This window comes from Seriola dumerili, unplaced genomic scaffold (genome assembly GCF_002260705.1).
Source record: "Seriola dumerili isolate Sdu_G_001 unplaced genomic scaffold, Sdu_1.0 BDQW01000073.1, whole genome shotgun sequence".
Taxonomy (NCBI): Eukaryota; Metazoa; Chordata; class Actinopteri; order Carangiformes; family Carangidae; genus Seriola; species Seriola dumerili.
This window is the reverse complement of record NW_019174328.1, coordinates 8401770-8429105: the sequence shown is the minus strand read 5'-3', so window position 1 is coordinate 8429105 and position 27336 is coordinate 8401770. Positions and strand designations below refer to the sequence as shown.

The 27336-nt window shown below is 39.9% G+C and overlaps 1 protein-coding gene across 3 annotated transcripts; it reads left to right on the top strand.

The window, feature by feature from the left end:
- Window positions 1-847: 847 nt before the first annotated feature.
- On the top strand, window positions 848-27310 carry psme4 (proteasome activator subunit 4). 3 transcript variants are annotated; one of them, XM_022743685.1, is made up of 48 exons: window positions 848-1480; window positions 2713-2853; window positions 3101-3217; window positions 4490-4546; window positions 6136-6180; window positions 7435-7584; window positions 8950-9013; window positions 9098-9172; window positions 9594-9716; window positions 9810-9902; window positions 11136-11401; window positions 11567-11753; window positions 11856-11945; window positions 12053-12117; window positions 12871-13021; window positions 13131-13229; window positions 13332-13401; window positions 13540-13607; window positions 13734-13949; window positions 15191-15348; window positions 15505-15600; window positions 16054-16109; window positions 16225-16281; window positions 16446-16501; window positions 16889-16987; window positions 17166-17228; window positions 17312-17407; window positions 17621-17752; window positions 17867-18076; window positions 19575-19711; window positions 19965-20018; window positions 20140-20269; window positions 20397-20478; window positions 20584-20737; window positions 20864-20933; window positions 21021-21146; window positions 21236-21388; window positions 21496-21600; window positions 21709-21800; window positions 21882-22013; window positions 22130-22338; window positions 22478-22563; window positions 22683-22811; window positions 23490-23645; window positions 25362-25524; window positions 25628-25761; window positions 25908-26048; window positions 26217-27310. In XM_022743685.1, the coding sequence occupies exons 1-47, from the start codon at window positions 1284-1286 to the stop codon at window positions 26040-26042; spliced, it is 5544 nt and encodes a 1847-aa protein (XP_022599406.1). In that variant the 5' UTR covers window positions 848-1283; the 3' UTR covers window positions 26043-26048; window positions 26217-27310. The 3 variants fall into 3 exon arrangements, with proteins under 3 accessions (XP_022599406.1, XP_022599405.1, XP_022599407.1); XM_022743684.1 differs by having other exon boundaries at window positions 25908-27310; XM_022743686.1 differs by lacking the exon at window positions 4490-4546 and having other exon boundaries at window positions 25908-27310.
- Window positions 27311-27336: the final 26 nt, after the last annotated feature.

Here is a 27336-nt window from a genome sequence, read left to right as displayed (position 1 = left end):
TATCACAAGCGCCTCGGTTCTTTTTTAAATCTCTCATTACTACATTTTTCTATCGTAAGCGGTACATTTAGCCGTTTTTGGTAGACTACAGTAAGTTTGACCACAGTGATACTTGAAAATACGGTCAGAGTGGGACTTCTTACTGTTTGATAAATCGTTTCTTGCTACTTGTACCTATTTTAACCGCAAGATGGCGGTCACTGTTCACTATCATCCACACCATGTGCAGTACTGATCATGTTACCATTCATTATTATCATACATGACCAGTCTACAGTAATGACAAATCAAAATCTAAATTCACAAGGCTGATCAAATCTCCACCACAAAATTAATGATTGAATGATAATGCTATTATGGGCTGAGACTTGTTGAATTGCATTAACTATTATATTTACATATATATCAATTTATTAGCCTTTTAGCTTCATTTTGCGTGTATAGCCTCTGCATATGTGTTTTGTGATTTGGCAATTAGTACTAATAGCTTAGCAATCGTGGCAACAGTAACATTTACTCAATCATGAATAATGAGGCTAATTGGGGTAAAAGATTCTCACAAAATAGTAAAGATCTTTGGGGTAGCCATTTTGGCCTAAAAAAAGAGCAAATTACTGCAGTAGAAAAAACACCTGAGTCGACACGAAGCCCTAAGTGGATTTCAAGTTACCCTGTGTGAGTGGCCAAAGGTTAACCATTTATAAAAAGCATGAATGGAGAGGGGAATGCTGGGAAATGTAGTTTTCTGATAAGCCAGCGGACATGACGTCTGTGTTGTGTAGCGGGTAGCTGGGTGTCGTCTGCGATCTCCTTTGCCGTAGTTGGATGAACCAGTCGACGTTGATACTTCATGGGATGTGACTGTGATTTCGTAGTAGAGAGCTAACTTTAGCTAGACCGTTAGCGGATTGTCAGGTTCGTAGGATAACGTTAGCCGAAAGAGGGGTATTCGAGTGCCAACGCGTTCTCTGGATAAACCCGTGTTTTTCGTTAGCCTTAATATTTTTTATAAGATGAAACTGATCATGTTGGTGTTTTCCGGTAACGGAAGCTGACTTAACTTAAGCTAGGTGGCTAGCTAGCGTGTTATCAACTTGTGAATTTCATAACTTAGTCAGTGTGCGGGCCATAACAACCTTAGGATTCATCAGAGAGGGTAGCTAGCTGGGGAGCTGCTAGCCGTTATATTAGCCGGGTAGCATAACAACGTGCACTGGGAAACCGAACGAAGTAAAACTGAATTTTCGCTAGCACAGTGAAGCTAGCCGGTTGGAATTGGTAATATGAAAAAGGCACAGTCTGACACATTGGGTTTTGTTCCTCAAAAAGACATCGTATACAACAAACTTCTGCCGTACGCGGATAGGCTCGATGGTGAATCTAATGATATTTTGGGTAAAATAAAAGGAAATTTGGCCCGAGCTGTTCAGCTTAGAGAGATATGGCCCGGGGTGCTGTTCTGGACAAGGAAACTTTCCACGTAAGTAACACTAATCTCTGGCATCCTAACGTAACATTACCAGTTGTTGTTCATTGTATAATGTTTTCAATCTTGAGCCCCTTGAAGGAACGGAAGCAAACTTTTGCGTAATATTATAATGTGTTGTGCACACAAACATTTCTCTGTGTACCGTTTATTTTTGGCAACGCAGAAGATTGTTTTTTAGGCTATTAGTTTGTTCTTGTTGCACCTGTACACACTGGTCAGGGGCTTGCTCAGAAACTCTGGCGTTATTTGTAAATATTTTTGAAAGCCTGTACTGCTTTGTACCCTGGTATGTTTTCATGGGTTATTAAATGTTAGCTAGCTGTTTATACCCACAAACTACAAACCGCCCAGTGTATCTGATTAGGAACGGTATAGGTTTCATAATCGGGGCAAGTGTCAAATACACAACGTGATCCTGGCAGTGCAGCACAGTAGTAGGTCATTGTCATTATTTTTCCACTTGTGTTCCGGCTTTGACATTTTCAGGGAGTCAGGTGACAGCTCATGAGATATTTCATAATAAAGATTTTGATTATTTGATTATTATGGGAAAATATGGGTACTTATGTGTTCTCATTCACACCCAGCTTTTTGTTTCATATAGTTTTAGTGTCTGTTATCTGATGGAATTTAACTGCCACATAGATAAATGAAATCATACTTGTTCATTTGATCTTAGTAACTACAATAAATAGCAGAATTATATTTTACCCCTTTTAACATTTATTTTTCAGTTATTTAATAATGAGTATGATCGCATCAGCATATATGACAGTGGATTACTTAGAGTGCTGTTTCATTTTGTTGCACTTGGTTGCTGGGCAGTCTTTAATCCGTTTCAGTCCCCAATGCTGGCGCATTGGCTGTCCAAGAGTGAGTCATTGCCGGCTCAGAGAGATGGAAAGTTTACTGTGGGGTTGACCCAGATTCTGTTCACTGGTATTTTGGCATTTTAACAGTATTACAGACATTTTATAATGGTCAATTTCAAAGGTCTCAGGGAAGCTATTTCAGCTTTAGTTGTGTCATTTAAAAAAATGTGTGCCTGTGTTCTCACTCTCTTAATTTTTGGATGCCTGAGTTTGTTATAATAATTATTTTTTTAAGCATGAGAGAACATAAGCACCTAAGGCTGTGTTGTTCATGTTGCCCACAGGGGTTCTGATGACTTATTATGTATGTTGACACTCAAGCAATTATCCCCAAATCTGTTTCTTATTTAGGTACATGAGACTGTATGGGCGGAAGTTCAGCAAAGAAGACCATGTGCTGTTCATCAAGTTGCTCTATGAGCTAGTAACGATCCCCAGACTGGAGATCAGCATGATGCAGGGCCTTGCACGGCTTCTTATCAACCTCCTCAAGTAAGAATGGGCCCCATCTGTTTCACTCAACTGTTTGTACAAACATTAAACACGGTAGTCGGAGATATTTTTGAGTCGTTGTTTCCCCAAGATTTAAGTTGGATGGTTTCAAAAAAAAAAAATACTGCAAACCCACCAATGATAATACATTGTGGGATCTTATGGATTTTTTTCATAGTGTAGAGCTGCATGAGCTAAGATCTCTGTGTTTATTCTCATCTATCTCTATCTCTGATTCATCTAACAGGAAAAGGGAACTACTGTCAAGGGACGACCTTGAGTTGCCGTGGAGACCACTGTACGAGCTGCATGACAGGATTCTGTTCTCGAAGACAGAGCATCTGGGCCTCAACTGGTTTCCCAAGTATGCCTCTGTTCTTCATTGCTGCTGTTAATATTGTTAGTTTTTAAAACAGCTTAAGCTTAATCATAGAAATTAGAAAATGCTGTTGATATATCCAGGGTGGAAGGTGTATTTGCTACATTGAAATACAGATTTGGTGGTTTTGAAGTAGATCGGATAACATTTAGCAGCCATATATGGAAATAAAAGTGTTTACATTTTTATTCCCTGGAATTAGTTCAACACTTTCAGTAGCCATCAGGCTCCAGAAGAACTTAGGGAGTGTGTTCACATGCAGTATTCTTTTTTTCCCCCAGCAAATTCAATTTCTTAGATTTGGATGATGGTATATGTAATACAGCAGAAAAATACTGTAGAAACTAGACAAAACATTTTGGTGTATCTGTACTTCCCCACAGGGAAAACAGAGCATATCAAGTGACAGAATCCTTGTTTCTGGAAAAACTTAAGTTGATATGGGTAAGATTAGAAACCCTGTAAATGACATGTCATAGTGGGTAAAATTAATCTTGGAATTGAGCATAAACAAGGATTCCTACCTTGTTGTGCTTACACTATTGACCAAAACATTGCTGACCATTCCCTAATTGTCCAGATGGATTATAGTGTAACTTGGGTTAGCTGGCTTTTTCATTCAAATTATAAAGCCCTTAAAAATCTTCACTTTGTTAATTTTGTACTTTGCTTTACTTTAATTAACTATAAACAGATTATTTTAATCACTGTAGATCAATATATTTATACATCAATTCTACTAATTCACAAGTCAGTTTTTTTAGTTTTTTTTTTGGTTTAGGCTACTCTTGGGTTATGGATCTCAGTAGTTTGAATAAAACGTTTTGCATAAGTGGACAAGTTGTTGGAGAACAAGTGGAACATGTTTTATGCCACATACCCTTCTTGACTACATTTTACATGGAACAATGTCAGTTATGACCTTTACACTTAGCAGAGGTTTAAATGTTGGTTTTCTATGAGGGTCTTAGCAAGCAGTGCGAGGTGCTCTATTATGGTGCTATGGGAACATTGTATGTTCATCACACAAATGCCTTGCTAGCACATCACTTTCATGTTACAGCTGATAAAAGCAAGCTGCTTTGGCTGATTGCCAGCTCACCTCTGTCAAAACTATACTAATGCACACAAAACATTATACTCTGATTACAGAATAAATTGTAGAAGTTGATGCCTAGTATGTTCATTTTTTGAATGATTGGCACTTTGTCGTGTGCTGAATGTGTTCTTTATGCCTTTGTCTCCTTTCACATTCAGTTCTCCACGGCCTCGTTCATCCACTAAACTCATAATGCTAAAATTGGTTCAGAGGTGGTAAGGACAATACTTCTCTTTGTGTTTTACTTTGAATTCATCGTTTGAGGCACTTACTTGTTTTTTGTTTTTTACATTGCATGTGAAAACAAAAACTGGACACCCCATATGCAGCTTGTGACTGAAGAAAAATCAAGACTTAATCAATGTTAACATTTCACTCATATTGGAGACTGTCGCACTGCAGCTAACAGATTTATTTTACCCTTCTTCTATCCACCATATCGAATATGAGAGAGAGAGTCATAATAGGCAGTGTAGTTTCTTTATTTTTTCTAAGGTTTCTTCTAATCTTTCATTTTGTATTTCCAAGTATTTCAGCTATAGTGGATTATGTGGCAGCAATAGTGCCAAAATCATGACAACCATATTAGCAGATGATACAGTTTATAATATTTATGATACATTATGTAACAGTTATTGCTTCATTAGCTTAGCAGTGGCATTGGTATAAACATTAATGATCTCTCAACAATTGTCTATATTTTGGCCCATGTTCAAGGAAGTTTTTGCTGTTACATATCCATCCTCTTAGCTTGCCTTGAAGTTAGACATCCCTGCACTACTATACAGCATTTTCAGGAGTCACGGAGGAGCGCAATCTCTTGTCACGTTTCCTCCCCTCCTGGAATGTGTTGAGGTCAACGTGAGGGTTCACTTCAACTCAGATACAAAGGTCATACAGTGTAGTCTCTGGGGTTCCTCCTCCCTGAGTGTCTGAGCACTTTGTAATGGGACACTCAGTTTGACTAGTTCTGTTGTTGCTGGATTTGCAGTGCATGAGTTTGACCCTGGTCTGTGACCTGTGTGTTGTGGGCTTACAGTGTTATAAACATTGGGCTAAAATCATGCATTTAGATAGCTTCAGTTTGGACTGCAGAGTGTCACCCATAATTCAGCTATTGTTGCAGTATTAAATGTGGAGTATGTGAACCACAAAAAGACTTGAATGATATGGAGGTAAATAACCAGTTGGTGAGTGGGATTGACGGGGCATTTCCAACAAGGCATGGCTTGAGCTTGCATGCAAGCAAATAGGTGGGATTGTGGGCGGGGAAGCTCAAAAGCTGTGGTTATATTGGTCCTGAGCTTTCAACACTGTTATGTGACCACAGTCCTGTGTTTGCAGGCTATATGAAGATAATCATGTCAGGAGTTTGTGATGTGTAAGGCATTTTATTATTAGAACTAAATCCAAAACCACCTGTAATAAACTATCATAGCAGTGATTGAAATTAAGGTGACATGTTATGAATGAACAGTTAGTGGAAATATTAACTTATGAATTGGTGTATTAGCTTGAGGCCAGTCAGGAAGGTCAACCACTAATGACAGCAATCACTATGTTTATTTTCAGTGAACTGATTATCGTCTGTTAATATGATTCTATTCTATTCTACAGTTTCCTCACTTCACACCAGCCTTTCAGTTTTTCTCTTTCACTGTACACCAGTCAGGTGTCTAAAGAAGTTTATGTGTGCATGCACTCCAAGTCAAGTTGCATTGGTGTGAAGATTGTTTAACTGTTATTCTAACATCACTGTTTCAGTGTTTGAACATGTCCATGACATTTATTTCTTTTATTCCAGCTCTGTGGAAAGTGTGTTGAAAACACTTGTGAAAAGCTGCAGACCGTAAGTACATCTTAATAATATTGTCTATGAATACCCCATCATGTCTCATCTTTAAATTTAGGCTCCTGGAGGGTCTCAGTGCAATTCCACCTATTTTGTTCAAAGTTAGAGCTGTATTAGTCTGACAGTTCATTTATTTGTATAGATATTGCTTCTGCTAACTTGACAGGATATTACATGACACGAAGATGGATACATGGTAAATTACAGTTATGCAAAGCTTAACTGATATGAAAGAAAACCCTCTGTATAAATGCTGGATGCTGTCGCGATGAAGGAGCCCAGTGTTAAGTGTCACCAGTATGCCTTATCATTCCATGGCTTTGTTGTCACCAGCAGGTGCCTGATTGTGTTCACTCTGGTGGTGCACTTGCAGATATCTTAAGCGAGCAGTAGGACTCGTCCCTCGCTTTGCACTTAGGCAGATAATCCTATTACCTCATCTAATTCTGTCTTGTGTGAGAGTTTCCTGTCACTGTGAGAAAGGAGAGTGATTTGTGGTCAGGTGCTGAGACACTGGATCAGCAGTAAGGCGGAGGGAAGTAGCCTTGGTTAGAAGTAACAGTTTTTTCAAGGCCTCCAGTGGATGTGGAATTGCTGAGGCGGCTAGGTGACCTGAAATAACCTGCAGGGTTTACACAAGCGCATAATGAACTGTGAAAATCCCCCTGTGGGACTATGAGCCCAGTGGAACCACAGGATTTACCCTAACAGCTAAAAATGTGCCAGGTGTATGACTTGTAATCTCCCATTTTTGGAACATTGTGCTCTCGGCATCAAAATTTCAGTAGCTGCTTGTTAATGGGTATTTCAGTCTTCTGTTTGTAATGTGAACATAACACAAACATACGGATGGTCTTGATGAATGGAAACTCAAAATAGTCACTAGATGATTCACAGTTGTATGCTGTTGCTTTGGATGTATCACACAAGGTCTTATTGTGTATTTATATGAATGTAACTTAGGTTTTTCTTGAAGTCTCCCTGTAAAGTCTGGTCATCAGTCTCCAGCACCTGATGAGTGTGTTCAGGTGTGTGAGGATGTGATTTGTAAACAACCTAAGAGGCTTGTCCATCTTTGTAGCGCCCTTTAAGCTGTTCTGCTGGTTGAGATGCTTCAAGTGTAAATATATGTCCATTCATAAGCTGGTGAATGATATTATTAGCATTCCTTTCATCAAAATCAAGCTCATGATCTTGATTTTACAAAAAAGTTGTAAATTGTGAATTGGGATTCTCTCTCTGTTCATACAGATACTTTTCGGAGTCTGCTACTCAGGAGATGCTGGATGAGTGGAGACCACTCCTCTGTCCCTTTGATGTCACCATGCAAAGAGCAATCAGCTACTTTGAGCTCTTCCTCCCCACAACTCTGCCTCCAGAGCTGCATCACAAGGGCTTCAAGTAAGAAACTTCTTATCCTCTCCTACGTCTGGGTGAGATCCAAACTATCACTCCAGTGTGGAGATAGTTTAGCGAGTTAGCCTTGAGATCCAGTGAAAAAATAACTTGGCTTCTGAAATGAGAGGAGATAAATGTGTCCATCATATATAAACGCACAGGGTTCTGATGCAAAAATCATGAGTGGCAGCCACTCAGGGCTGAATAATGGAATGTGCCTCTGTGAATATGCAAGGCTGTGTATACCATAGTGAGACATCAAAACGAGTGCTATGAAAAAGAACAAAGACTCAGGACCAGTTTTCTCAGTTTTCCTAACCAGTTAGATTAAAAAACACACATCAGTGCCCATTACTGATTCTCAGTATTTTTGCTGCTTGTAAAAAATTAATTAAACACATTTTTTATTCATTACCATATTGTCTGCCTTTCCGTTCCTCCCACACCATTAAAAAGTGGTGTAGAAATGGGATGAGTGAGGCCCCTTAATACTGGTGGAGTATCTGTTAAATGTCACCGCCTACCTAATGCCTTAGCAATGATGCCGAGTGCTGACCAGATGCATACCTTCACAGCCACTGTCTACTTCTTTTTAAAACACACACTTTCATCAGGGCAACAAAGCAAGTGATCACTGAGATTTTTCCCTGACAGCGATCCTTTGGGATGAGAGGCAATTGGCAGCAGGAATGCTGGGTCCACACTGTGCAGTACTTTGGAGTTAGCATGGACATGAATTCCTAATAAATGTTTGTAGCATCTTGTGTGCGCTGAAAAATGTAGGTGGCTCTGGAGGCAAAGAGGGTAACTCATTATTTTATGGGTCCATATAGTAATTTCCTCTTAATTTCCTCTGAGGTTTCCTGGAAATAATGATGTGTTTTTGTACTAATTATAATGGCATTGAACATTTCCTTGAAAGAACTGCTCCATGTCTGAACTTAAAAAATATTAATTAATCATTCTTTTACTTTAAGAAACTTTCCTTAAATGTTCAATTTTATGCTTACCCATAGATAACTTTCACAATTTTAGCATGTTCATCTGACCCACCGTTCACTGAACTATAAACTAGATTAAGCTTGCAATTAATTGACATTAATTGAAACTTTACAACTTGAATACTATCTGTATTTCCCTTTAATTAACACAAAATTACATTGTTTATTTTATAGGAAACTTTTTCGACATTATTAGGAAATTTTTCTGAATTATGGATGTAAAATAAAGTGATACCCTAATTTTTTACACACATGTACCTATTAAAGTAGTCAGCAAGGAGTGTTAATGGCAATTAGCTTTGAAATGTCGCATTATTTACTTATTAGGGTTGTTTTCTGCCTTTCTCACCATCTGTTGTGTTGACAGGTTGTGGTTTGATGAAATGATCAGCTTATGGGTGTCTGTGCAAAATCTTCCAAGCTGGGAAGTGGTGAGTAGATTCCTTTGTTAAAAATGTTTGAATGTACAGTCAAGAGTCTTTCCTGTGTAAATGTGTTGTCCTACATCTTTGCAGCACCTGGTCAGTCTATTTGCTCGCGTGGCTAATGACAACATTGGCTACATTGATTGGGACCCCTATATCCCAAAGGTTTGTTGCCCTCTTTTTTCTGAACAACCCCTTTCCAGTACCTACAACACAATTTAGTACTTGTTTGTTTTGAGGTTTGTGGCACATTCGCCCATGTGTTGCCTAACCTTTGTGATTTTGGTGGATGGTTTGTATTTCATGGACATGGCTGCTTGTTAGAGAAACAAACTATCAAGTTTCCTTGTTGATCTTGCTCTCAGTTACTAGTAGGGAAGTGACTTGCATCATGTTTGTGCTTCAACACACTGACTGTTTATGCCTTTTGACAAAACCAGATATGTGTTACTGATAAACTCTGCTAACCTTTTACGCCTAATTAAATGCCATAGGCTTGTGATCAGTTTTATGACGAATAACTGAACAGAATCAAAATAATCCGGTTTTAAGGCGTGGAATGTAACAGTTTTTATTCACATTTCAGATTTTCACAAGAATTCTGAGGAGTTTGAATCTCCCTGTGGGGACCAGTCAGATGATGGTACCACGATATGTCACCAATGCCTATGACATCAGCCATGTGGTGCTTTGGGTCTCATCCCTCCTGGTTAGTTAATTTTTCATACATTTTTGGAAACAACTGCAGTTAAGGTAAGAGTTGCAAACTTTGTTTCACTTAACTCCTTTGTGTCATTTTCAGGGAGGACCCACCAAGCAAACTCAAGCACAACTCAGTGGCCTTTTCAACAGTATTACATCCTTCTTCCATCCATCAAACCATGGCCGCTGGTTGGTGAGTCACATTTTACTTAAGGTGGATGACTGGTGGAACCAAAAACAGTGTACACTGGCTCATTACACAGTCCATTGGAAATTCACTGTTCTGGAGCATGAGTTGGATTTAATGGAAAGTTCAGAATCAACAAGTTATTTAGAGAATCAATAGGGTCAGTAGGCTGGACATCTGATTTTCCTTAGTATACAGTGGGCTCCAACGTGGGAAAGTGATCTCAGACTTTTGAACCCCACTGTATAAATAGTACAAAAACAGTTTACATGTAAAAACGTAAACTTGCTGGAAAATATAAAGAGTGTATGTCTTACTGAGTTTGTGAAACGCATAAACAAAAACAACAACTTAAATCTAAAGGGCACATGCGTCATGATATTTTTCCAGTGAGTTTAAGTACATCACTCATCCAATTTGTTTCAACTATAATTCCAACACCATCTTAACATGGCTTAACGGAGCACATGGCAGCAACATTCACAATGACAGGGGTCGGAGTCACTCGTCATTATTTTTCTAGGAAGCTTCCTGAATCTCACGGGCTGTCTAGTTTGACATCGCTATCTAGTTCAGCAATAACGGGAGGACATGTGAGTGAGGCGGCTGTAATTCTATTAAAGGTCACTGGGACCAGGGCCACATGCCTTTCTGTTTTGAGGAACCCCCCCTGCACTAGATTTGAAGAACCACAGGCAGCAACCTGTGTCCTCATACACAAACCTTTATTTTTGGCAGGGGGATGAGTTTGTGTGTATTCTAGGCTGTTGCTTGGAAACACGTGAGATGTCCATCCCCCGTGCTGTAGTTTTATTACATGTAAACAGTGTTTTGCAATCAACTAAGAGTAAAAAGTGCTGGTCATAATATATTGTTTGTAACCAAGAACGCTCATGTATTTTCAGAGCATCAGCCTAGCCACCCACTAGGAGAAAGTTGGAAATGATAAATCTCATGTCTGACAAAAAAATGAGTGATCTTCTTTGCGTGATGAAATTTCGTTAAAGAGATCGGACTGCACAAAAGTGATCCCATACTCTGCACGTACAAGACAAGTAAACAAAGCTGTGTTCACAGTGAATTGGTTTCTGTTTGTATGTCCGTTATGTCATTTGTGTCTCCATCTCTGTGTGACACCGTCTACTTCATTTGTTCAGACAACACGGAAGCAGACTGTCCACCTGTGTGTCACCCCTTTGTCATGTATCTGTCTTTCTGTCCCTCTATCCTCATGTCCAGATGAAGCTCATGAAGCTGCTCCAGCGTCTCCCAGCCAGCGTGGTACGGCGGCTGCACAGAGAGCGCTACAGAAAGCCCACATGGTTAACACCGATACCAGACAGTCACAAGCTCACAGAGGAGGATATCACAGACTTTGTGCAGAGCATGATGCAGCCTGTTCTGCTGGCCATGTTCAGCAAGACGGGCAGTCTGGATGCAGCCCAGGCCCTGCAAAACCTGGCTCTAATGAGGCCTGAGTTGGTCATTCCCCCTGTGCTGGAAAAGTAAGTTTGCACTGAACTAGGGAATCTCAAGGATAAATCAGATTCTTAAAAGTTCTGCTTCTTAAGAATTTGGAGCACTGTTGCTGGTTTTCCGCTTTAGATAAGAGACAAGGCGATGTTTTGAAATGAACACAAAGGGCTAGTTGTTCTTTGCTTCTACCATAGAACATACCCTGCTCTGGAGACTCTAACAGAGCCCCACCAGCTGACCGCCACTCTGAGCTGCATGATCGGTGTGGCACGGAGCCTAGTGTCAGGTGGGCAGCGCTTTCCTGAGGGGCCTACTCACATGCTGCCCCTGCTTATGAGAGCTCTCCCAGGCGTCGACCCAAATGACTTCAGCAAGTGCATGGTGCGCTCCATTGTTACCTTATATATTGTTACTGTATTCTTGTTGGCTTTATATTTGTTCAACTCTGTGCATCGGACATAAACATTGTTTCTGTCCCTACAGATCACATTCCAATTTATTGCTACATTTGTGACTCTCGTGCCTTTGGTGGACTGTTCGTCTGCCCTACATGAAAGAACTGACTTGACAGAGGTGAGCCACTGTTTTTTTTATCTCCTCTCCTCACAGTTAAATGCAGTGTGATCCTTAATGATATTTGCATATGGCTCTTTCATTTTTTTTTTTGTTACAACTTCAAGGTGGAAAGAGAGATGTGCTCAGCCTCAGCTGAGTTTGAAGACTTTGTGCTTCAATTCATGGACAGGTATGTGGAGTTTAGAGGAAAAACACTGTCTGCATTAAAAGACAAGTCATTCATCAGCAGCAGTTCCCTTCAGTAACGCGGCCGTGAAATTAATTGCTTCATTCCTTAGGTCAAATGATTAACACAGAAATGTATTGGCAAAAACAAGACTTCCATTATGTTGTGTTTATATGATCATCTGTGGTCACATCCTGTAGTTTTAATTAATGGCATCAGTATGACAAAAAAATGACAAATTGGAAGAAATCTCTGTAAATCTGTCAAATATTGTCCTCTTTTTTTGTGAAGTTGTGAAGTTTCTCAGTTATCCAGGTCATAATTTTCCAAGAAAAGTTGAATCAAGGGGAAGTTCTGAACTGAAGAAACCTCTTGGATGAGAGATGAAACATTTTCAAGTACCTACAACCAATTCCAGTTGTCCCCAATTCAACTTTTCTTGGGTCCTTTTGTTAGAGAGCAAATAGACATAGCAAAAGTACTGCTCTGCAAGTCTGGTTTATTCAAACACATGGATATGACTTGTTCCTGTGTCAAGGAAAAACCAAACATGGTCATTTTTGCTAGAAGAGTTTCATGCCTATGGCAGGGACAAATTGGTGGTTTTTAAAATAGTGGTCCAGGTACACGATTGGAAGTTAATCAAACCGCGTAACATACAGTATTTTCTCTTTTCAGTGTTTGAGTGGTGGAGTGGGGTGATAAAATTGGAATTTATGAACTTATGTGTTTGCTTTTTTTTTTTTATCTGCGCAGATGTTTTGCCCTGATAGACAGCAGCACTCTGGAACAAACTCGAGAGGAAACAGAAACTGAGAAGATGACACATTTGGAGAGTCTGGTTGAGCTCGGCCTTTCCTCCACCTTTAGCACCATCCTCACACAGTGTTCGTTGGACATCTTCAAGGTTAAGACTCAGCTTTCATGCACTTGTCTCAGTCCACATTTCACATTCTTTCATTTGTATATACACATATATATATATATATAACACATTTGTCACATTTGTCCAACAGGTGGCTCTGGTAAAGGTGTTCAACTTTGCAACCACCAACATCTTTGAGACACGTGTAGCTGGGAGAATGGTGGCTGACATGTGCAGAGCTGCTTCAAAGGTCAGTCTTGTCTCACTCTCACTCTTCATCTAGGCCCATTGCATTTACTTCTTGTAGATTATTAGTTTACTATCTTCATCCCTGCTGTGCTTCTCTTTTCAGTGTCATCCTGCAGAGTCTCTCAAGATGTTTGTGCCACACTGCTGCAATGCCATAAACCAAATCACTGTCAGTAAGTGCTCACCATAAAGGAATAAGCATTTCTAAAAGAGGAGATGACTGAACGCATGACTGAATGCATGACTTTTGTTCTCTTTCACGAGTCTTTGTCATTTGCCTTACAGACACTTTTTTTTTTTTTTTTTAACAGATGAGGAAGTGTTGAATGAGGAAGAGCTTGACAAGGAGTTGTTGTGGAATCTTCAGCTCCTGTCTGAGGTGATTTAGATTATTCATGGTTAACTGACCCTAACCCTCAATTTCCTGTATTGTCCAACACAGCTGATCTATATATATATAGATGTGTTTCTTTATTTTTTGCCCTTTTTGCCATGTGCACCCCAGGTGACTCGAGTGGACGGTGACAAGATCCTGCCCTATCGTTCTGACCTGGTCCAGATTTTGCAGTTGACACTCCACCTCAAGTGTAAGCAGGGCTACACTCTAGCTTGCAACCTGCTCCACCACATCCTTCGTTCTACTGCCCTGATCTACCCCACAGAGTACTGCAGCGTGCCAGGGGGCTTCCACCAACCAATCAGCGACTACCTACCCATAAAGGTACTAATAAATATTGATTGGACATTTTTTTCAATCTAAATACAGACTAGCTTTGCTTTATTTATCCTGGTTGTCCCACATATCTGGTCAGGTGCATTTGTGTTTACAAAAGTCCACTCCTTAAGAAATTGTGTTTTAGAAACAGAAAAACACTTGCAATTATAGACTAGCAATTATGTATCCTTAAGCCAGATAAGTCAGTCTGTGGCGCTCACTGTGACCTGGCTTGATTAATTGTTGGCCTCTCTTTAGATAGTTAGTCATTGAAGACAGCCTGTACTTTGATCCTATTGTCTCTTCCTTGGTAGAGGCATGTGGGTAGTAGATCACTTGGCAGGATCACTGTCTGCTGCACCGCAGGAGAGATGAGATTTTCATTTGTGGTTGCCAGCAGTAGTGCAGGCCAGGGAGAGTGTATTATGGGTTGTGTCAGTCTTTAAGTGGTCTGTAATTGGTGTCGTATACGTAAATTGGTATCTTGCTAATGCAGTGACATACTGTATGTCTCACCACGTTAGACATCATATCTTTTCCTTTAGCCACTAAACACTCAAATAGTGGTGTCAAGACAGATACAGTTTTGTAAATCATGATTTATTTTAGTAACTTTTAGCCAATGTTGTATTATAATAAATAATACAATATATAAATTATAGCTATGCTCTTCACTAAGTGCCTGGAATGTCCATGCGTTTTCTTTTTGCCAGCCAGAGTAACAGTGCTGACTCTCCAACTTGCAAGTCTGTGTGTTTAGATTGAAGTTGCATTGGCAGATATTCAGTTCCTCTTGGACACACTTTCACATATAAATGTGACCCAAACCAGGGCGACTCATTAACAGAATGGGGGAACATACCATGTGAGTGCAGATGCTATGAGCAGCAAGTCGCCAGTTCGACTCCCGGCTGGCTGGACTCTTTGCTGCATGTCATTCCCCTTCTCTCTGTCCCTCAATTTTCTGTCTCTCTAAACTGTCCTGTCAAATAAAGGCATAAAATGCCCCCAAAAAAGTAAATAAATAACTTAAACTTTAAAAAATGATGTGACCGAACCAGATCAGAAAATAATTCCATGAGATTTTTTTTACTGATTACACATTTATGCTGGATATCGGAGTTGTGCCACCAAAACAAGTTGGTTCACTTTTATCAGGTGATTTTAATGTAACCTGATATTTTTTTTACTAAACTAAGTAATGTGTAACTAGTGCAAGTTTTGTTCATTGTTTTTATCCCATGCAGGATTGGGGTCGACCTGGGGACCTGTGGAATTTGGACATCCGGTGGCATGTGCCCAGTGTTGAGGAGACCTCTTTCTCTTTTTATTTACTGGACCTGATCCTCCAGCCTGAACTGCAGCGCCTTCAGAGATTTGCACAGGGAGAACAGGACATGAGCAGGTAAGGAGCAACGAGTCTGAGTGCCCCTCTGTGCTCCATCAGAAATTAGATTCTGATTTGTACTGACGTCACTAGCTGTAGATTGTATTTGGTCCATTTTTTGGCTCTGTAATGGATGTACATACATGATTGTGATGTTGGCTTTGTGTTTTTCAGAGATGATGTCCTACAAAGTCTGACCATCGTTCAGCACTGCCTCCTAGGTGCTGGGAGTCTGATGCCTCCGCTAAAAGGACAGCCCATCCCTGAACTGTGAGCAGCTGCATTCACATTACTAAACGCTGACTAAGAAAACCAAAGAAAGACACTATGGTTTAACAAATGTTTGTTAAAGTCTCCTTTAGGAAAATTGTGAGTGGATGTGTTGTGTTCTTTGGAGAGAGGGACCAATTAGTTAATTTCATATTTAATAAGAAAGTAGATTCTCAAAGTAGAGACACTGACATGGAACCTCTGGATTTGCACATTTGGACTGATGATAGAGAAGATTTCTTTGATGTATGCATTGTTTTGACTTTATTTTTGCTGAATCATTTGGACTGATAAAACGAAGAAAAAATTCCACTAAATATATGAGTTACTAATATGTTTTTAATAATGCAATTGTACTATCATTGCTAAAAACTGTATGTTGGACAGATAAAAATCGTTTTCAGATGTTGTGTTCAGTAGTTAAGTTGGCTTTGAACCTGCTTTCTCCCCCAGGGTGCATAGCATGGTGAATCTAGATGAGACCACCCTCTATACAGGAATGGAGTACGGTACGTAAATCACTTATTAAGAGCTGTTAGATGATAAAAGTTTTGCTGCAATAGATGTAAACTATAGGGTTTGTTGGAGTATAACCTTCCACTGTAATATTATTTCTGCCAGCAGATCAGACCAGAGAAAACTACAGAGATGCTATCTGTAGTGTAATGAGACAGCTGCTGCGTAAGTGTTCACTCAGTTATACACCGTTTTATGCTTGTGATCTCTCTTCAATCCACTTCCACATCCCCAAACCAAGCTCTAGTCACTTTCAGCTTAACAGTCAGGCAGCAGGTCAGAAACTTACAGTATATTGTGAGCCTGAGTTCCTTTACTTCTTCTTCCAGATTACATCCTCGAGCACTCTGAAGATGATACCAAGTCTCTTTTCTCCATCATCAAGGTAGGCTGGCAATAACATTATAGCCTGTATATATTTAAGTCTTGATACTGATTTGTTCGTGTTGAAAAATATACAACATAATATAAGGATTCAGAAAAATTGCCCTGTTGCACTTTGCCACCCCTGTAACCAGCATTTGCTGATGTATTTGTCTCATGTCTACAAAATCACAGTATACAAGAATATTACAAATTCTGTAAAGAAAACATACACTCACATGATACCTTTTTGGAAAGCCACAGTGGAGCACTGTGTGTACATTATTAAATGCCTCATGTTTGCTGTCTTGAATCGCTCAAAGTCTCAAATGGAGGCTATTGCCAATATGTAATTTATTGATCCTACCACCCAACAGTAATCAATATTTTTGTCTGTGATACCTTTCAGATCATCAGCGACCTGTTGCATTTCAAAGGTTCTCACAAACATGAGTTTGACTCGCGCTGGAAGAGCTTCAACCTTGTGAAGAAATCAATGGAAAACAGAGTGAGAAATCTGCCATTTGATTTATTTTACTTTCTTTACTTTTCCACTGTCTCCCTGTGAATGATTCAGAAACCATTTGCTATGTCCCCCACAACTGAGATTACATAGTGATACTGATATTACATCTCATGATTAAACCGACTGGCAGCTAAATGTATATAATGCCTTGTATTTTCAGCTTCACGGCAGAAAGCAGCACATCAGAGCTCTGTTAATAGACAGAGTCATGCTCCAGCATGAGGTATGTCGTTAATAGAGAAATTATGTTTTTGTGTATCAATTATGTATTTTACCATTTTAAATCTGGATCTTTCGTGTTATCAGCTGCGAAAGCTCACAGTTGAAGGATGTCAGTACAGGAGCATTCACCAGGAGCTGATGAAAGATCTGTTGAGGCTTTCCACAAGCACCTACAGTCAAGTGAGTTTCACAGGACATCCTACAGTGATGTATTGTCTACATTTTATTAACAGTGTATCTACCTTATTTATTTATTAGTTTCCTGAGTTTTTTTTACCATATTATCATAGATTAGCTGTTACACATCATAAATCAAAAAGACTTATATTTAACTTGTGTTCCTAACACATGAAGTAAATAATACCCTAACTGAGGCTTCTTATTACCATCCAGGTGCGCAGCAGAGCTCAAAATGTGTTGTTCACTGCACTGGGAACCTACAATTTCTGCTGCAGAGATCTGATCCCCCATGTACTGGAGTTTCTCAACCCAGACAACAGCAGTGTCACGCAGCAGCAGTTCAAAGTATGACATGACCGTTGCTCTACACCATCAAAACTCTCAAACATTTATTTACATTTTCATATATAGGAAAAAATATTTCTAATTTTCTCATATGCTATCTCTGTATGTCTCCAGGGTGCCTTGTACTGTCTTCTTGGGAATCACAGTGGGGTGTGCCTGGCCAATCTGCATGACTGGGAATGCATTGCTCTGACGTGGCCTGCTATTGTACGCTCTGGCCTCAGCTCAGCCATGTCTCTGGAGAAGCCCTCCATTGTGCGCCTCTTCGATGACCTTGCAGACAAAATCCATCGCCAGTATGAGACCATCGGCATGGACTTCTCTGTGAGAAAAACACAAAGAACACCTACACAAATTGATCATAAAATCGAAGGCCATTGTGACATCTGCCTTCCTGTAATAGTTGAAGCTCAATAACTCAAACAACAGTACCTTGAAATTGTGCGATTGCACAATCTATATCAAATATCATTATTGTATAATTTCCATTTTTGGATTGAAAACATAAGGTGAAATTGTATTGATTTGAAATAAATCCCACACAAAATGATCATTTTATTATCAGTTTATCAGTATGAATGGGCCCTATAGATATTGCTTTCATATCAAAATAACACTTTGTCTGTCTCTGCTGTTGTTCCACTTGAATTAATTCAAGAGAAGCTTATTGAAGCTCCAAGAATTTCTTTTACCAGTACTGACGGAAAGGTTTGACTAACAATGGCCCTCATTTACCACTATCTTAAGTATTTTCTCAAATTCTTTCTTAAGTTGTTCTTAAGAAAGTTCTTAAGAAAACTCTGCGTCAGATTCATGAACGTGTTCATGAACTGCAGAATTGTGCGCACTTGTGTTCTTAGATTGAAGAATGCCAATCTCATTGTAAATTGAAAGCGTGTGCCAGTTGGCCCTAATTATCATAGGTAAATGCCCGAAAATGCCGTTAAAAGGGCATGAGACTGAAGGGTCGTGTGCAGACACAGACAGAAGTCACAAAGAGAGGAAAGTTGAGAAAATGCCAAAACGAAAATCTAAAGAAGGAGCACCAGAATCGAAACACAAAAGGAACTTTAGTAGCTCTGAAGTGGACGTACTGCTGCAGGAAGTGAGCCACAAACGAGTGGTTAAGTGTTAATGTAGCGTTCATTTATTTTAAAAGACACAATGCTTTGTAAAATAACAAAAGTTATTTTAAAAAAAAAAATTCTTCTGCCAGAGTCAGATTTGTCCCGCTGAAGTGTTCCCCTACATGGATTTATTTATGGCGACTCGCAACAATATCAACAATGACTGCCATACACTGATTTTCTCTTCTTTTTTTTTTTTTTAACTATTTCACATAGCTAAAACCTTATTTCATTGTTTAACTGTGCAATGATTCACTTGGCTCCTCCCTGCCTCTCTCTCCTCCTGCGCCTCTCTCTCTCTCTCTCTCTCTCTCTCTCTCTCTCTCTCTCTCTCTCTCTCTCTCTCTCTCTCTAGCTCTATCTCTCTAGCTCTATCTCTATCTATCTCTCTCACACACAGACACAGACACATTGACAACAGACCGGTCTGTCAGTCAGGCCGGTTAAAAACAACAGCGCATTTGGTCTTTGCAAACAGAAATGATGTATGTGTTTGTTTGCATATGCAGTGGGGAAGTGAGATCCAATCACAAGTGGTCACTTGAGACGCATGTGGAGACACATGTTAATGCCAGGTCTGAACAGGGCCTCAGTCTGAGTTAACCAAATCACTCTCTCCTAATAGGGCTTGCTTTATGTTTCCCCTCCGACAATTACTTCTAATACAATATGTTTTATCTTTTACATCCCTTTAGATCCCTGCTGAGTGCTGCGCTGTGGCCAAACAAATTATGATTACTGGAAATCCGTTTCCTGAGGACCCGGTTCCTTCAGAGGAAGAAACAGCAGAGGGTGTTAAGAGGCAGGAGCTCAAGAACTCTGAGTCTATTGAGTAAGTTCACACCCGCAAGCTTCTTCCTCCTTGAGCAACCACTATGATGACTTAAATTGCACTGAATTAACAGAGTCTGCAGTTCCCATCGTTGGCTTTTTGCCTTGCAGAATAAAACATCTAAAAACCTCAAAATATTGATACGTAGCCCATCTGTTATGATTTGTTTACTCTGCATACAAGCTTAATGTGAGAAAGACAGGTTTGGTTACATAACAGGTGCAAAAGCTAATAATGCCCTGCATTTTTATAGGAAATACAAACACCTTATTGGTGATCTGCTGGACTGCCTCAGCAACAGAAACATGTAGGTTGATTTATTATTTACTTCATCAAATCACATTATGACATTACATATATATATATATATATATATATATATATATATCTTTGTACTATCTTTTCATATGCTTTGTTTAACATTCCAGGCCATGGAAGTTTGAACACATTGCAATTGGCTTCCTGTCATTGCTGCTGAGAGATGACCACCAACTCCCACCACCTGCTGTTATGTTCTTTGTCAAAAGCCTCAACCATGACTCCCTCTATGTCCGCAAGGTGTGGTATTCACAAATTATGAGTCATGTAGTAGTAGTGCTGTGATTCTCAAACAGCATATGGATGCATTCCAGTCTTTCCTGTGGACATTTTGCTTGTGTGTGTAATGTCTTATTTTTTCCATAAGGTGGCGATATCAGCTGTAGCAGGGATCATGAAACAAATAAAGAGACCACATAAAAAAGTCCCCGTCAGCCCATCTGAGCTTTGTAAGCATCATAAGGATTTGTTTGTCTAGTGTTTTTGCATTTCATTTTCATTCTATTTATTGTTTCTGTAACTCATCTCAAAAAATCCTCACTTATCTTTGCTAGGTGGAGTGAAGGAGCTGAGTGATATTGTGGCAGGGGACCGTCCAGACAACCACTGGCTCCAGTATAACAGCAGCAGCCTTCCACGCACACAGCAGGACTGGGATCACTGTGTGTTTGTGGAAAAGACTCACTGGGGATACTACTGCTGGCCAAGGTTCTCATTTTATAATGCCTGTTTACCTAATTGTTTTTTGAATTATATTTATGTTTTCCTCGATATCTGTCAAAGAGCATCTTTCACCTTGTTTTTGTTCACCATTAACTCATTATTGTTCTCTAGAAAACTGATGATGTATGCACCACTGGAGGAGCAACCCAAACAGAACCTGTCCAGAGATGAAATGACAGAGGTTTGTTCATACACATCATACACACACCCGCTGGAAAGTAATGTTAACTGTATCTAGTTGAATTAATTCTCATGCCCTTCCTAACAGCGGGAGCAGATCATCTTCGACCATTTCTCAGACCCGGTGTTCATCAACCAGTTCATTGAGTTTCTCTCACTTGAGGACCGTAAAGGCAAGGACAAGTTTAGCCCTCGCAGGTTCTGTTTGTTCAAGGTGAGATTTCCTGGGAATACTTTCAGATGTGGGAAAAAAACTTAAGTCCATTAAAGAAATTAACCTTTTCCCTTCTTCTACTCTTGCAGGGATTGTTCCGCAATTTCAGCGATGCCTTTCTGCCTGTGCTGCAGCCACACATGGAGCGCCTAGTGGCAGAGTCCCACGAGAGCAAGCAGCGTTGTGTTGCAGAGATCATCTCTGGGCTGATCAGAGGCTGTAAGCACTGGAGCTACTCAAAGGTATGGATTTGAAACTCTCATGTTGTAAGGTAGCTACTCATAATTTCATCATATCCTTCTTCTGAAGATGCTGTGACGATACATATACACTTCTGCTCTTTTTACAGGTTGAGAGCCTTTGGGAGCTGTTGTGTCCACTACTCCGCACTGCCCTGTCAAACATCACAATAGAAACTTACGCCGACTGGGGCACCTGCATTGCCACAGCCTGTGTAAGGCTTTTGTTCCTTTACATCCATCATGTCTTTATCCTTCCATTTCCTAAGCATATGTCCCTCCTCCTTTCTTCTATATGACTCTGTTGTTACTGGCTTTTACAGGAGAGCAGAGACCCACGCAAGCTTTACTGGCTGTTTGAGATGCTAATGGAGTCTCCAGTCAATGGAGAGGGTGGCTCCTTTGTCGATGCCTGGTGAGTAGAAAGGTTGCTGCCTTAAGCAGATGTTGAGATGGCGGACAAAGTCTGATCATTTTGCTTCCTTTTCCTCTCCAGCCGTCTGTACGTGCTGCAGGGAGGCCTAGCTCAGCAGGAGTGGCGTGTGCCAGAGCTCCTCCACAGGTTGCTACAATACCTGGAGCCCAAACTCACACAGGTCTACAAGAATGTACGGGAACGAATTGGCAGGTGAGGTCCTTTTTACAACCCTAGTGAATATGAATGTATCATTTGTTATTATTGAGTATTTAAAACTCTTTTGGTATTTTTTGTTTCTCACCTTATCCTCTCTGATTTCCTTCCAGTGTGCTCACGTACATCTTCATGATTGATGTCAACTTGCCGTACACCCAGCCAACCACCTCCCCGCGCATCTCGGACTTCACAGAGCGGATTCTTTTGCAGCTGAAGCCTCTAACTGAGGGTGATGAGGAGATCCAGAACCACGTTATTGAGGAGAATGAGGTGGGAGAACAGGATGAGAGGACGCAAGCCATCAAGCTACTCAAAACAGGTGGGTGAAGGATATATCACTGTTAACTCTGAACTCAGCTGTCAAAATGAATATTGGTCATTACAGAAATGGTTGAAAGAAGCAATTTTAAGCAGAAAATGAATTTATTTTTGTCAAACACCTCTTCAAACATCTACAGTGCTAAAGTGGCTGATTGCAAGTGCCGGCCGCTCCTTCTCCACTGCTGTATCAGAGCAGCTACGGTTGCTTCCCCTGCTCTTCAAGGTGAAACACTCAGCTTTGCCATTACCAACTTTAATTTTTCTCTCTTAATGTGTATGCAATTAAAGGACTTAAAATGATGCCAATCCACCCATTGACCTATCTCTGTCTCTCTCCTCCAGATCGCTCCAGTTGAGAATGATGACAGTTACGATGAGCTGAAGAGGGATGCAAAGACCTGCCTGTCACTGATGTCTCAGGGACTCCTCTACACAGAACAGATCCCCATGGTCCTCAGTGCCCTGCAGGAGGTGAGTCATCTGGCAGCTGTGGCTGTTATTCCACTTCTCACCTGCATCACACATGACTGGGCTTTTTACAGACCCTCACATCTTATAACCTATAAGATTAATAAGGAAAAAGATGAAGGGTTCAGAGGAATTGACAACTGAATCAAGTCTGCCTTGCTGACAATTCGTTCTTAAATTATTCATAATATATTGTGTCGTTATCTATATCTTGTGTCACACAATGTGCAGCTCACTGGAAAACAAATGAAAAAGTGTATTCTGGAGGAATCTCTAGGCATCAGGGTACATCTTCTATCATCAATCATCTAGTGCACAACTGGTAGCAGTATGATAACAAATTTAATTTCAAAAAATAAATTTGAAAATAAAGAGAAATAACAAACATGATATGCAAAGTTGATTAACTAATGATTAGAACGTTCCGAGCTGTGGATTGATGGGACACACGAGTTGAGATTGAGTGTTTGGCCTTTGTCTTCACAAATTCAGATTAATTTGATATAACACTGGCTAATTTTGTATACATTTTCAAAAAGAGTGGTATTCCCCCAAAGCGAAGTTCTAGTTCTGTTATAATAAACCTAAATGGTGTACTCATCCAGGGCCTAGTTATTCCTCTTGTGAAACAATACTCAGTCTGTTATTGATGTGGGATGGGTCTGTTATTGTGTGTTGCAGATCGCTGGCAGCAGCTCCTGGCATGCTCGCTACACGGTGCTCACATACCTCCAGATTATGGTTTTTTACAACCTCTTCACCTTCATGAGTGACCAGAAAGCAGTGAATGACGTGCGGGCACTAGTGATAAGACTGCTGGAGGATGAGCAGCTGGAGGTAAAAGCAAGCGTTCTTTCACAGCCGTTTAAGATGAAGATAATTGAAACAGGAACATTGTTAGACGATGACCTAACATATGGCAGTCTGATTATATAATAATCACCAAGCTACTGGGCAATACATGCTTGTTTATGCTAGCAGGCACTCTCACTGTCTTTCAGCTTCACTGTAGTGATTCAGCACTCTCCTCCTGGCTCTCCACTCTCACCCCCCCTCCAGTCCTCTAGCTGTTGCTATGGAAACCACAGGCTGCAGTAATCTGTTGCTATGGAGATAACGTTCAGATTGAAAGAGGATGAGAGGGAGAGGGATAGAGTATAGACAAAGGAGAAGTGGGGGATGGATGGAAGTAGCCATTTTTGTTTGCCCTCTTAAATTAACCTGAAGTCTGATTCATAAGCCTTAGCTGCATACCACTTATATTTATCTCTTGTTTCAGAATCACCTTTATTAGAAATATATACCAAAATACATTTTATGCATGTATTGACCCCCTTTGTATTATCATATTACTAAGTTGCATGTCACACAAAACACCAAACTTAACTTGTGAGGACTGTGTCTTTCTTCTAAAGAAAAAAACAGTTTATACGGAACTGAAACATGTGTAACTTGGTGTGTATCCTATTTGCCCCAGTGGTCCCATTTAATCAAAGAAGCCTTCCCTCTGGATAATGCTGCTCAAAGATCTGGATAATACCCATTTTAAAGTTCACCTTTCCTGCTGAGAATTTCATTGAGAATAGAGCCATTAAATGTGCAACAGACCATTATAGCTCATATTATAGAGAAGCATCCCCAAAAACACAGCCCCCCCGAGTTCCCAGCTGGTTGCTATTTCCATTCAGCTAGCCAGTGTTCACATTAGTGGAACACCCTACCTAATGACATTGTTGCTATCCTGTGTCTTATGTGCGTCTTACAGTGCAGCTAAAGGTTGTCAGTAAGGTGCTGGGGCTTGTTTGTCCTTATGGGTAGTGAAAAGACAACTAGTTAATTTATGCCATGATGGCCAGAATTTAGGGTGAACTGTTACAACTGTGTTTGGGGGAAAAAAAATTCAAGATAAGAAGCATTATAAATTGATTGGACATGTATTTTAAATATATTTTCACATGTAAATAGTAATGCATCTAGTAAAATAATGATAATAACCACAATAAAATGTATCAATCAAAAATAATAATCAAAGTAAAATACATGGGCTTTGTGTATCTACAATAAGACTGAATGTTGTTATTGAGGAAACATGAAGTTTTTTCTCCTACAAAAATCTATTACTTTGATTAAAGAATGCAATTATATTTGGACAGCAAGGAGGGGAGAGGGAAACTCTTTGGATGACTCTTGAAAGATGTGGTTCTTTTAGTATATATAAGCCTTAACCTTAATTTATAAGGTGTCAGAAAGTGGCACTTCACATTCTAATGTTTATGGAATTACAGTGTATTATAAAATACCAATCAAGTATCCAGTTAACAGAGTCCTCAAGTCATATTCCAATTAATTGTGAGCAATGTCTGCTTTAGTTTTTCAATTACTTCCTTGTTCCTTTCAGGACATTATTATGTTGATTACTGGAAGCAAGTTCTAAAATAATCATCTTTTTAATCTGTGTATTCAGTTGGACCAATGTAATGTGTGTTTTAATTAGTACTGCAATATAGTGACACAACACACTTCCCATCTCCTCTTGCTGTTATCATTTTCTAGGTAAGAGAAATGGCTGCCACAACACTCAGCGGCTTCCTTCAGTGCAATTTCCTGTCCATGGACACCCCCATGCAGGCACATTTTGAGGCACTCTGCAAGACTTCCTTGCCTAAGAAGAGGAAGAGAGAGCTCGGCTCTGTAGTGGACACTATACCCTCTGCTGGTAAGGAAATACTCTAGATTTAACTACTCTAGAATATGTGATGATAAATTCAGTATCTGTTCTCTCTCATTTTAATGAAATCCCTACTGTTGTGCTTTTGTAGACCTGGTGCGGCGCCATGCTGGTGTTCTCGGGTTGAGCGCTTGTATTCTCTCCAGCCCTTATGATGTGCCCACCTGGATGCCCCAGCTCTTGATGGACCTGAGTGCTCACCTCAATGACACACAACCCATTGAAGTATGTGTAATCACCTACTAATCACCTTATATTGTTGCAGAGAGATGATGTTTAAGCCCTTTCTCATTTGCTTAGTTTCACTTTTCACTTTTTTCACTGAATAAGAAATGAAAAAATAGCCATAACTTGTGTTTGTGGCCTTCCAGATGACTGTGAAGAAAACTCTATCAAACTTCCGACGGACTCACCATGACAACTGGCAGCAACATAAGCAGCAGTTCACAGATGACCAGCTGCTTGTCCTGACTGACTTGCTGGTTTCTCCCTGTTACTATGCCTAAAACCTGGTAAAGCATATTAACCTCACACTGTTCTCCAAATATAACGTACTTACTGAATTTGTTCATAAGCACACCCAAAAGACATTCAACATGAATATCATTCATCACTGAAGCTGGTGAAGGGGTCATTTTAGAGGGATAAGATTATGTTTGTTTGTGTCTCACTTGTATCAGTTTGGGACAACCCCAGACTGTACAGACACCAGCCTGCATTGGGGAGAAGGCTCCAGTTCTTGACTGAAAGACAGCAGAACCCTGGGAAGAGTGCCACACAAAGCAACTGAGTTGTGGCACTGAGGATTGAAAAGTTGTGTATTTATGTATTTAGCTCATTTACATTTCTACTATACTTAATATTTAAGGATCAATCATAGCAGGGATGAATGACCTGCAGTTTGTAACATTACTGTACAGTTTTTTTTTTTCTTCTTTTTTGTTTGTTTGTGTGCATGTGCACGGGATGTATGTGTGTGTGTGCGTTTATGGGATGCTTGAAGACATCTACTGGTGTCCCACACATTTCTCAGGATTATATCCCAAGAATCAACTCTGAGCCAACACAATGTCCAGTGTAGGACATACTCTTTACTATCCTCCAGTAGTGAAGTGTTTGTTAAAAGCCACAGAGAATGGACTATTGAATAATGGTCTCTTTAGATTAGAGTTAAACCTGCAACACACAATGTTTGTGTGGCTGTTTGATCTATATATGATTATATGCATCATGTATGTATATATCATGGTATAGCAAATATGCACAAACATATTTATTTATTTATTTGACTTTTTTGAAGTGCTAACTTTTAATTTTTCATCAGCTGTATTTCTGAGATTAAGTAGATGGCTGAATTTTTAGCAATGGAGTCTATTCTCATCTACTCTTGCAAAGAAAGGGAGAGGGCAAGCTCCCCGCTGCTGTGCTGTGTGATGCGTTTGCTATGAGGACCTGAGCACAGTTTGATCACCATTTCATGTATCTGGGTGCAAGAAAATAACCAAACTGCCTGTTCATAATTGTGACCTCTTCCCTTTTATCCTCACTGTCACTATCATTTACCTTTTTTCTAAAACCCAGTGAGATGAATCGAAATGACTTTGGTTTGCTTATGTTTTCCCCTGATGACTTGAAATCAGTCAAAGCATTGAAGTATTTAGTACCTCACTTATGTATAGCGTAGTGCCAAAACTGCAGTGATTTTTTTTTCTTTTTTAGATGTACTGTTTGCTTATTGACTGATGACAATAAATTGTTTCTAACAAAAACTGCATTTTATGTTTTGTTTTTGTTTTTTTA

Coding starts and splice junctions, on each gene's coding strand:
- psme4 (XM_022743685.1), top strand. CDS start 1,284: ATGAAAAAGGCACAGTCTGACACATTGGGTTTTGTTCCTCAAAAAGAC. Junction 9,903..11,135: donor CAAACCATGGCCGCTGGTTG/GTGAGTCACATT, acceptor CCTCATGTCCAG/ATGAAGCTCATGAAGCTGCT. Junction 22,339..22,477: donor CATCAAGCTACTCAAAACAG/GTGGGTGAAGGA, acceptor AAACATCTACAG/TGCTAAAGTGGCTGATTGCA.